Genomic DNA, 12,251 nt, shown 5'->3' with positions numbered 1-12,251 from the left:
TCTTTTCATCTATTTTTTAAGCATCCTATCATGTTCCTTTGCGATGGTTGATTGTACAGTGAGGGGAAATCGTCACCGATTAGTCACACATCCCTCACCTGAGCGGGCACTTGTTAGTGAAGGACTTTGTATGGGGTGTGGGTTGGTTAAATGGCCCCCATCAAAGTGTTTTAGTTTGCATTTTTCAGCGTTTTCATTTGATGGTTTCCTGGGTGTTCATCTCTGGATCTTCTTGAATCTTGACTCTTGGTAGCTCCAGATAGACAGGATAGAGTCCCGTTACTTAGTTACTTAGCTATGAATTTAAGGAAGAAAAGTTAGGATTTCATTAACCTTTGCCGACCTGTGTAGATGGGGCCTTTGTCGTGCATGAAGCTCAACTGGCCTCTGGTCACACAACCACTTCTTGCTTCAGGTGAGTTCATCTACCCAGACTGTGATACGGATGAGCTGCCCTGAGCCTTGGTTTTCCACACTGGGGATTTTACCCTGTCAGGCACTAGACAGACCCCATTGCTGAGGGGTTTTCTCAGCAGCACCTGGATGCCCTCGAGAAAGGGCAGAGATGTCTTGTCCTGTGCTGGTTGTTTGTTCCTCCTCTTGGCAGGTCTTAGAGGGCTGATTGCAAAAGCTGACTTTGGTTTGAGTGGTGAGGCTGGTACGGATTATCAGATAATTTCTTTTGAAAAATGACATTTTTGCATTTGCAGAAGTTAACTGGCATTCTTACTATAGCATTTCCCCTGTTCCACATTTCTGGCTTGTAATTCTTTTGTAACTATATTTGGACAACTGACTTGGAGCAGTTTGCTAGCATTGTTTTGGCTCAAGAGCCACAACTGTTATTTTTTCTGTTGCAGTCTAAAATAATAATGTCTATTTAATTATAACACAATCTCCTGAGTTTTACAGGCAACTTTAAAAAGCAGAGCCATACCGTTTTATGGAAGCTATGTGAAGTTTGGAAACTACCTCTTGAAGAACCTCCCTAATATCTTTTGTGGTCATAGTTGGTGTTATCCAAATAAACATAAGATGTTTGTGAACTTGCCAGAGCTGGTGGCTTCCACAGCCCTAACACAGCTCTGCTGGTGTGAACCACCAGTAGAGTACAGTGCTCCAATGTATGGTGTGTCATCTGATTTCTAGCAGAGTTGAAACATTTACTGCCTGTTTCCTGCTCCTTTCTTTGCATTTGTTTTCCATTTGCTGTTATTTTCAGGACATTCATCCTTTATGGGCTCTGTTTGACGCAACGTGTTTTACGCTCAAGTCTGAACTCTACTTGCCAGCTGTAGTTGCATCCTTCCACCTTTTGGGTGTGCGTGTGAATATTTGTGGTTCTTCTGTGGAGTGTGGAGCTTGGTGGAAAGCTGGTGGTTACTGGAGGCACAGCCTAAAGAGCTGGCAGAGGGAACATCCTTGTTCTTTAATAAAGAAGCTGTTACTGAACTGCTTTATTGGTAGCCGCGGGCTTGGAGGGAATGGAGGAGAAAAATATCGGGAAAAGCACAGCAAAGAAACAGAAAAATTGGGTGTGGTATCGTTGAGGAAAGGACAGCATCACATGAGCGGCTCTTCTGGGCTGGGCAAGACGTTCATGTGAGTTTGCATCTGGTTTGCAAAACCGGCTGCTAGTTTGTGGTTGTCTTTGGTGTTTTAGCATTAGTAGCCTGCTGTGTTCAAAGCCTATAATATTATGGGACTGGCCATAACATCTCAGGCTAAAATTCCTATCAGAATTTCCTTTTTATTATTTCCTAATATATCCCAGTTTTTCTCCGTCAACAATTCTTATTTTTCTCTATGCTTTCAAATCTTGGAGAGTAATCATATGCCTTCCTTCCTCTTTGTCATATAGACAAGCAGTACACATTAATTCTTTGATTTAATCCTCCTTAATAAGTCTCTTCCTCCAGGGATTAATTATTTTAGTTTCTGTACTGAATCTTGCACTTTGTTGACATCTTGTATTACTGAGCTCAGTATAAAACTGAAGGCTCATCTCTCATTAGGTTTTCATGCTCTCATTTGGATAACTCCTTTCCAGGTTCCTTTTTCAATTTAGGGTAAGAGAAGGCAGGTTAAAGCAAGCCTCTTTTAGAATATGATAAGGAAAACAAGTCCTAGATGGATCAACTTTTTGGCAATTCTGTTTTCCCTTGTCCTTCTGTGTGTCTTTTGGGATGAGATTCCTGAGCCTGCTCTCTGTGTGGTTGCATGGGCACTGGGTTGTGCAAGAGAAGGGGAAAGGCACAGCTGAGATGGAGGAGGAAGAGGAAGATGCGGCTTGAGCAGCCCAGGCATCCGCTGGCTCGTGCTGCCCTGGCACCAAGGTCCATACTCGTCTGGCGTGTGGCATGTTGGTGCAGTGACATCCTCTCAAGGAAAGATTTGGACTTTCTGTGATTTGCCAACATTAAATTTAAATTATTTAGATGAATTTAATATATTAAACTTGATTTTAGTATGGTAAATCCTTTTCTGCAAACACCGTCTGGAGCAAGAGTTTGTGGTCTGGATCCTTTTTCCCTGTTTACCATTGCAAAGACCTAGACTGTCTCCTACCCACTAGCCCATCAGATCCAGCTCCTGGTGAGTTCAGGAAGACGACTGTTTTTGGGCAGCTGCCGTGATGCTTTGGTGAAAGTCTTTGGCCTGTCTTACATAGAAGGTCAGGCTGAACTGCTTTATATTTATGAACCCATTTATGAAGCCTGGCCTCGAGATTTATGAATGTGACACCCGTTGACTTCTGTGGGTGGTGATTTGTGCCTTAAGCAAATAGTATTTGAAGAGAAACTTGTGTAGCAACCATCCCATGTTACGAGACTGGGAGTAGAAGAGCTTTCCAGTCGCGCTGGTTTTGTTGTTTTGCAGAGTGTCAGTTTATTTTACGGCTGAGCCTGGGACTCAGCAACGCGTTTTGCCAGAGTGACCTCAGAAATGCTTTGTTCCGAGTGGCTCCTTGTGTTAAAGTGGGGTAAAGCTAATCCTTCTGGATGTTGCTTTTAGCAAATTCATGGGCTTGGTATTTCTGCTTTTCCTCCCTGAAAGATGAAAACGGAGGCTCTGGGTTGTAGGGAGCTGTGATTACTGTGCCCTGCCTGCAGCAGCAGCAATCAGGTCTACAGTCTGCAAGTCCTGCTGCATTTATAATTTTCATTGTAGCAGCTATTTAATAACTTGTCTCCTTCCCATTTGAACTTGCACACGCTTAGGGACCTGAAACCTGGAGACTTTCCAAACTGCTTCCGCTTGCCTCGGACTCTGCCTGCTCCGGAGGCAGCCTGTGTTTCTGGGTTTGCAGCAGGTACTCGTTTGGCACCAAGACAGGTTTTCACATGTTACCTAAACCTTTAGAAAATGTAATTTTCCTCCCAGGATCTACTAAAACTGAGGGCAAGGAGCTCCAAGGGTGAAAGGGGCAGGTGGCTGGGGACGAAGGCAGGGGATGCGCAGAGGAGCGATCCTGGCTCTGCCTAGAGCTGGGCACTGAGCAGCACCCGTGCAGTTTTGGAGACTTTCTTTTACAGTCAGGAATGTGAAAGCAGCTTGGTTAGTTTTTTCAAGTGGCAAAAGCAAGGCCCCATGGCCAGAACATTTGGGTTCCGTCTCAAAACCTGCTGCTGTCGCCTTGTGCAATCTTTTTAATTGTGTCTGTTTTCCTGACGGTTCAATGAGAATGAGACATCGTCTGTCTCACTATTGTGTCTCTTCAAAAACCACACAAAAAAAAAAAGCCTTACGAGTTTCTAAAATGAGTTACACTATGTAAATGCAAGATCTGGACCCAGATTTTCATCTGCTCTAGGCAAAGGGAGTTCAGTTAACTTGGAGTAAGCTGAGAGGCTGCATCACTGCTGTCAGTGCTTGTACCTGCCGTCGTGCAGTGACCAAGCTCGGACTAACTTTAGTCTTTCTCCTATGTGCAGCAGGAAAGCAGGAAAGTGGACGGCAGTGAAAGCCCTGCTGATACAGATAGCTCCTGCATGCTGTTTTTCTTCAGTAGATCTCAAAGTACATTAAAAATGGGCCTTATCTTCCCTCTGCCCATGATAAACAGGGGAACGAAGGAGCATCCAGCTTGCATAAGGTTACCCAGCAGGTGCTGCCTGTCTGTGTGTTGGTCAATCTATCTATCGGTCCAATAGCTACTGGCATCTATAATTATTTTGCCCCTTAAATTATTTAAGAAAATGTGTAAATAAAACAACTTAACTACAAAATGATCGGAAAAAAGAAAAAAAAAAGGGGGGGGGGAATTCCTTTCAGGCTGATGGAGAGAGAGTAAAAAAGAAGGATTAAGATAAAAACTTTCTCCTTCTCCCTTTCCCCATCCAGTGTGGGACTGACAAAAATTGGTGTAACTTTAGAGCAGTAGCTGCACAGAGCGAAATAAGTGGCAGCATGTTGCAAATACTTGGTGCCATTCCTATCATCTCCATTCACTTGAACGAAAAATGGATTTGCAGTGCCAAACTAATCCTACTCTACTGTACTTTGACAGGTCAAGACATGCTCTCAAAGGAACAAATGCAAAGATGATATAAGAGGCTTTTTTTGCTTTGTTATCTACATGGATGAAGCTAAATGGAAATACAATGGCAAGCTAGTCTTTTCCTGAATTGATGTATTTTCCGGTTGAAAATAAATACATCTCAGGATTGAAAATGTTGAGAAATCCTGCCTGGGTAGGGATGAGTTTAGAAGATCTGTGTCATGTCCCTAGTTATGCCACAGATTCCGGAGTTATCGCAGCCCAATTATTGATCCTTTTAGGCGCCATCCTAACGTAACTGAGCTAATAATATTTCCTTCCTTTGCTTCAGTGAGGGGAGGACCCATCTGTTGCTCTTCGGGAAAAGGCACATTCCTGTGGCTGTAAGACTTAGAGAAGAATCACAAATAAAGATAAGATCTGCAAGTTGTTTAAAAATTCACTGCAGAAAGTGCTATTTTGGTGTCAGTTTGAGTCGAAGACATAGCAATCATGTATATTTAGGACGCAGGCACATTTATACAAAAATAGAGTGAGACCTTGTCCAATCTGCTGTCGTGCAATACAACTATTTTCTCTTTGAAATTCGCTATGGACTAATCTTTGTTGGAGGATCCCATATTGCAAGTTCTTCTCTGGAGGCTTCATTGACATCGTAGGGACTGCAGGCTCCTAACTCGGGTGCTGAGGCTGAATAGCAGCGAGCCGAATGCCCCCGTGTCCTCAGGAGGTAAGGTCATGTATTTTCTTTCCATTATTATTTTTCAAATCTGTAAAATGACCTGAAATTCAGGATTGTTTTTAGCATCTGTTCCTGCACAAGTATGTTATGCAGATAGTTAACCTTTTTTAGAATCAAATATTCTAGGAGCTAGAGGTCTTTCTATTTACGGAAATCCTCTTTCTAAGAGTTTCTGAAACACTGTTTGTTTCTGTAGGTTACCAAAATAATTAACTAAGCAGACCCTTGGAATACTTTTTTATATTAATATCAGGTTTATTCAGGTTTAATTTTAGTTTCCTTTGTATCTTCTGCTTGGAGATTGGGAAGTAAATCTGCCTTTCTACAGCAGTAAGAAACCTTGTAAAGCTGTACTAATGAGGAGGAAAATGAACATTAATTAAACTTGCAGTTAGAGGCTGGGAGTGCCGCGGCGGCGGCAGCCGCTATCCGGGTTGCTTCATTACAGCCTGGAATGGGAGCTGTGATGGGAATGGGAATGAGGAGACAATTAAGTTGCTCGCCGAGTGCAGAGCCAACAAGATGTTTAATTAGCCATGGGAGCGAATGCTGTAAAACCTGGAGCTTTCTGTAGATTCTGAATATGAGAAGCGCATTTTCTGTCCAATGACACTTATAAACCATCCTCAGAAACGTCAGAGGGGCTGGGGACGCTGAGGAGACTAGAGGAGAAGCCCTGGTTTTGAGCTGAGCTCTGCAGAGCGGTGCCAGACTGCTGGGTCTGTCCCCAGGGCTGGCGAGGACGTCACCGTGGTGGATGCAGCTCATGTCTTAGCCTTGGGCCTTCTGCCCAAGGTGGGGATGGTGACGTGACATCAGAGTGGCCCTGTCTTCTAAAGCCAGAGCGATAGCGAGTGACATCTCCAGGAAGAGCTCAGTTCTGGTCCTGTCTCCTTATAGACCTCTCATTGGAGCATCCAAGGAACTCCCCACAATTATATTTATAATTACGTTGTCTCTGTTAAATTCCAGCATAATCACTGCTCCAGCTTTGATCCATTTTCTATCGTCTATGTTGCCTTAGACAAAGACACGTCATGTTCAGAGTTTTGAAACTGTAGTTTTTCTACCAAACTAGAATGAAATTATCCCAAATCCATTGACTTCAGAAAACCCAAGTTGAATTTCCAAGACCCCAGACATCCTGCCATTTTTATAGCATAAAAACAAGAGGAGAAAGATGTGATTTGTTGTACTCTGCTAGCTACAATTTCGCATGCAGACAGATGCTGGGTGTGTATTTACTCCTGGGTCTCCCTGCTGCGAAGGCGGCCTGGCTGTGGGGCAGGGAGGGTGCACGGGGGATGGATGGGGAGCAGAGCAGAGCGTGGGGAGGAACAGGCCGTGGGGTCAGTGCTCATCGTGTGCTCCCTGGAAGCCCCGCAGGTCTCCAGGGTCACACAACGGCCCTACACATCTCCCACCTCCAAAAACAAGATTAGCGGCGCTCCAAACCTAAGCCTGTGTATTTGGAGGGACTCATTTGTGGCTTATCAATGCAACTCTCTTCTTAATTAGGCAGGACAGTCGCTCTCCATCATCCTCGTGAAATTCTTCCTCTGTGACTTTCACTCCAAACTGACTGACTTGCTAACCTTAGCAGGGAGTTTGATTCTCTGAACTGCAGTTTCCTTCTGATTAAGTGTCATCTCCTGCTCTACTCTTTAATGCATATTAATGAGCACTAAGCAGTGCTTGACTTGAGTAATTTGCAGTTGGGATCTCGAAACCTTTGGAAGGAAGGCCTGGGGGTGTCCTGCCTGGGGAAATAGTGGGAGATTATAGACTGTTTGCTACAGTTTGCGAGTTCCAAAGGCAAATACATTTTCAATTAATTTGTATTTTTATTCGTCTCACAACGCAGTCACTGCCGACGTCGTTATTTAGCGATATTCCCGTATTCCCTTTAGTTTCAGCTGAAAACTCTCAGAAGGGGAAGGAAAAGCCAATAGGTAGCTCAGCGTTCATTTTTTCCAGAATTCCAAGTGCTTTCCGTGACAGATGCTCGTGCCCACAGTTGGTCCCGGGTCGCCCGGCACACGCAGGGCAGAGGGCAGCGCCGGGCACGGCTTGACCGTGATCACGTCGATGCAGCAGTCCCGGCGTGGGCTCCAAGCTCCGGGGCTCAGAACTGCTGCTGCTGGAAGCTTGGAGCTCCATAATTAAAAGGCTTAATTCTGCTTTTCTGTCCCCTGGAGATCCACAGATCCATCTATCCATAGGATGTCCCAGGAGAGTCTTTCGAGTCTAACGTTTGTCGACAAGAAAGCACAACTTGGCATTTCTGTTTTGCTCCTCTGGAGGTTTTCTCCAGGAAACTGCAGCAAATTTAATGTTGTCTGTTGTCAATGTAGACTTGGAGGGTCATGGCCTTGGCGGGACGGCCTGCTCGGAGCTCCGCACCGCAGCTCCTTGAGCTGGTTGCTGAAACCTCCTTCTAAAGTGGGGCTTTTTGGGGTGCTTGGAGCTTTATCAGGAAAAGGAAAGCACTTGGCAATTCATACTGAGCTTTTCAAGCCCAAAGTGCTTGGCAAAAAAATAAACCCACCCTCACAAGTCTCCTAGAAGACTGTCGTTATGCCTAGTCACAGGTGGAGAGGTGGAAGCCAAGACGTTAAATGTCTTGCCTGAAGCAGCGAGGAAGTGTGTGGTGGAGACAGCCCGGAACCCCAAGTATTTTTTAATGAATCTTTTATAGCTGTGAGTATATTATTAGGCAGATGGCTTGAACTGTGGATTTCTGTAGAAACTCTGCTTTGCAGGCTAAATGAATTCTCTTCTCAAAGTCTTAAACCGAAATAAAATGAGAAAATATGGTTTGGTTCAGGACTTGAGAATATGTTCACTAATTAAAAGACTATGCAGGATATAGAATATATAAAAATATATCATTCTTACACAGTTCAAGGGCACATTCATTCTTTCCTAATATTTCTATCAAAAAATAATTAATGTGCTGCTGGAGACTAACAGAAAAGAGAAATTCCAGCATAAGTTGACATAGTTACATCTCCTCATGTCACAGTCCAGATTAAAATGAAAAAGGAAGTATTGGAAATATGTTGGAAGGTTAATTTTCTTCCTTTTTGCACTGCAGCAGGACTAGGGCAGACTTGCTCGTGGGGTTGTGTAGAGTTGCAGTCTGAGCGTGTGATGGATGGCCCCTTATTTGGCAGCCTCTGGGATCTCTGTTTTATCATGGATCGTGGGAAGGGGCTTCATCGTGGCAGTGGCGTTGCCATTAGCAGCTGCCTGCGGAGGAAAGTTAACATTATTTATGATAAAATGCACTGCATGAATCGCCCCTATACAAAAGCCAGGGGCACAGTGCAAGAAATGTCAGGATTTGCCTGCTGGTTTCGTGCCCTGTGGGAGAGGCATTCGGGGGTCTCTGCTCAGCCGCCAGTCCCTGCAGCGGGTCTTCGTTTCCCCAGCGAAGTCTCCCGTCTGAACACATTTTCATTTCTACAAGGCCACCAAGGCCTGCAGGGTAACACTCGCTTACAAAGATTGTCCCTTTGTCTGTGTTCAGCTACTGCTTGTGAATCTTGTCCGTCTGTTAATTTTCTTAGAAGGTTTCAATTCCTCGGGCACCCCTCGCTGCACCCCGCTGCGTGCAGAGCCGCGTCCTAGTAAGGAAACATAAAAACATAAAAAACATAGAAAATAAAAACGGGGTGCGCATTGCATGCTAGGAGTGCAGGAGCAACAAGGGACCGGCGCTCGTCGCAGGTTTAAGAAACCCAGAAATACGGATGAGCCTGTGTGCAGTCATATAACTCAACTTGCAAGAAGCAAATTCACATTTTCCTCGTCCATCAGTCAGTTTCTCTCTGTATTCACCCTGGGCTTATGTACAGGACGTGCATCGTGTTGCTGAGGTTGAGCATGCAGTGCTTGCAACTTCTCCATCTTTGGTTATGCATTTCTTTCTTTATTTCTTGAAACACTATCTAATATCCAGACAAGATGTGAGTGTGGGTATACAATCAAAATGTTTATTAAAAGGAGAATGACATTAATTTTGAAATTGTTAGGTGTTCCTTTTTACAGTAGAAATCAGTTGTTGTCTTCTTGGTTTCAGCACTTATTTTCTTGGTTGTCTGAGCTTCCTAGAGCTGCTGAACCTGTCTCACCTTTGTGTCTGATGTAGAATCTAAATTAGATGAGAAGAATCAGGACAAGATTTCAAATACAAGTTTCCTCTCTCTGCAGGCAGTTTAAACTGCTTCGATATAATTTTGCTTCTTTAATACTTCCTCTTCAGTCTGTTTTTGTATACATTATATATATGTAATCTGGATGAGGAATCTTGTCTAATGTAAGTTAAAACATGACAAATGCACCCGACATTTTTCCAAGGAGGGAAACGAGGTAGATACTGTATTTATAGCAGTAGAAATGCATTTTCCTGCCTGTAGAAGAAAAATATGCCTTGTATGAGAACTTTAATAGTGGGATATCATAGGAGAGTGTAGATAATGTTTGTTTCAGTGGAGATACAGGGTTGCAAGTAGCTCTTGCAAGTTCAAGGTGGGGCTTCAGCACGGAGCAGGTTTGGGCCCTTGGAAACTCATACCAAGAAGCCGCTCATGGCACAGCTGGAGGATGGTCTCCCTGACCCCATCACAAAGGCCAGAGGCTCTGGAGTCATCATACTACACAAGAAAGCGATGAAGGAGCTTCTAAGAGTTACATTTGGGGCTTTGCTCCTTCGTACTTTCAACGATTTCTTCCATGTTAATATTAAGACTTTCTGTTCATGAGATAAGAGTTCATCAGCTTAAGTTCTTAAACACAGATGTGCAAACATGCTCAGAAAAACTGATCCAAGCCAACTGTTTCTGCAAGCCAACTGCTGGCTACTGCAGCCTCCCTTCTCCAGGAAGACAGGAGAGACAAGCGCAGCAGATCCAAGCACCCAGTTTGTTTCAGCTGTATGAAACGGGTGGAAAGACTTGTTAAGATTTTCTTGTTTGATGACGATTTTCCTGCTATGTTAAGTGAGAAGTGTTGGGATGACATTCAGTTGGGATGCTCTATAGAAGTGCGAATTTCACAGGTTTCTTACACCAGGATGTTTGTTCCAGTCTGAATTCTTAAATTTCTGCCCCTGAAGAATGCATTGCTGACACCTTTTTTCAACTAGTTTTGCCATGTTGAAAGAATATTTTGTCAGGGCAGCCCTTGGTACCAAAGGGAGGAGGATGGCAAAGCCTCTCGCCTGCGTGTGAGATGGTACTGCTCCATCTTGCCTTGGAACAGAAGGGCTGACTCTACGTTCTTGGTGTGCACAACTGCACGCCAGGAGCAGCCCGTGGTGCTGCACCGATCCTTCCTTTAGCAGAGCGAGTCTGTGGCTGACAAACAGCTACGGGCACATTGACTGTGTCACTGTCGTCGGGGTCTAATTGAGATTGCATTTCCTAGACAGCGTCAGACCTCTGCCTGCTCGCTTGGCTCTCGGAGCTTCCCTCTGGTTCAGGGCTGGTGCTTTGTCCGTCCTTGTCAGGTTGGGGAAATGATGCTTCTTTTTGCTCTAATCAAGAATTCAGCTGGTTTCCTCCCTGCATCCTAATTGCTCTCCAGAGAGCACTAAAGTGTGCTTAAGCATATTGTAAGTGTTTACTCACATTGTCTGCTGTATGTACCTTAACTCGCAATGTTCTATCTCTGCCCTGTCGCTGCAGGCTGGCATGATTCGCACGGACAAGGACGAATTCTTCATCGAACCTCTGGAGAAGGGGGCCCAGGAGGAGGAGGAGGGAGGAGGCAGGACACACGTGGTCTATCGCAGAGCAGCTGCCAAGAAGCAGTTTCCTATGGAGAGCGCAGATATCCAGTATAAAGGTAAGGCGGGGATGTTGATGCCAGCTGACGTATAAAGTGTGGCTAAAGGCATGGAGCCAGTGCGATCCGCTGTCGCTGGCCTCTTTGTCCTTGAGAATGGAAATCTGTTCTTCTCCCTCTGTGCACAGAAAGGTACGGGAGGAGTTGAATATTTTAGCTGGGATAAATAACTATTGCCAAAACACTCTCCAGGATGCCCAAACTGTCCCTGCCTTAAATGTACAGACAAGAACTGAGTTTCCTTGGCTCCAGGGAGGGTCAGCATAAGCTGATGTGTCCAAACTGGGCCTCATGTCTGAGCAGGGAAGAGGAGCACAGATGGAGCAGCAGTACCCGGGTAGCTGTGAGCACTGGGGACAGGCGGGAAGGCTGTGACCGGAGCGCAGAGGCTGACGTGGTGCACGGGCTTTTTCACTGTCCCTGTCTTCACTGGCGTGGATTTCATCCCAACTGGAGAATAACTGTCCAGATGTGGACAAAAACCCCCTCTTGACTCAGATGTGGGTTTCCAAATGTGGAATTTGACCTAATGTGCAGTAGATGGTGATGGAACAACAAGGGCTAAACATAAACAGCCTTTCTGTGTAATACTCTCTATTTCTGTGCTCACCGCTCTGATGTGGGATGTTTTGAGCTGAACTCGTAAGAGGTGCAGACTGGGTTATGGATGTTCTGACAGTTTACGCTAACACTGAGATTAACAGGCTCATTTGAAAGGAAACCAAAAACAGTTGCACTTTGATCCCCCGTGTGTGTACCAAACTGCAGAGACATTTGCCACTAATAGTTTGAAAGTGAAGGAATACTTGAGTGTTATCTCACAGCAGTAGGCTATGTTATTATGTATAATGCAGAGTGTTAGCTTATTTTCTGCAGAAATCTTCCCAGCAATTCCCATTCTTCTAATATGTCACCATAATTTTCAGCAGATAATGTTATGACACCTCCTATAAAAACCCTACTCTTTCTCTTGCAGATAGTAGCCCCCAGAAACCAGTTGGAAGAATGTAGTGACGGGGATTAGGCAGCAAAATTATGGCCAACTAAATAACCTAAATTTCGCAATGCTTTAGTTGGAAAGGAGAGGAAAAAGGAAGCACGCAATAGCACTTGTCTGGCTGGGCAGTCAGTTATGACCCATGGGTTATGTGAGCTGGG

At 44.7% G+C, this 12,251-nt stretch overlaps 1 protein-coding gene across 1 annotated transcript in view; it reads left to right on the top strand.

Annotated features, from left to right (window-relative positions):
• ADAMTS2 (ADAM metallopeptidase with thrombospondin type 1 motif 2) overlaps positions 1-12,251 on the top strand; it is a 152,979-nt gene that overhangs the window by 43,858 nt on the left and 96,870 nt on the right. Inside the window, exon 3 of the mRNA XM_088536827.1 lies at positions 10,934-11,093. Within this exon, the coding sequence (XP_088392953.1) occupies positions 10,934-11,093 (160 nt within the window). The remainder of the gene's footprint in view (positions 1-10,933; positions 11,094-12,251) is intronic.

This window comes from Tinamus guttatus, unplaced genomic scaffold (assembly GCF_059628265.1).
Source record: "Tinamus guttatus ecotype Peru unplaced genomic scaffold, ASM5962826v1 Tinamus_guttatus_pri_ptg000710l, whole genome shotgun sequence".
NCBI classification, from domain to species: domain Eukaryota; kingdom Metazoa; phylum Chordata; class Aves; order Tinamiformes; family Tinamidae; genus Tinamus; species Tinamus guttatus.
The sequence above is the reverse complement of the archived record's forward strand: the minus strand, read 5'-3'. Positions and strand labels throughout refer to the sequence as shown.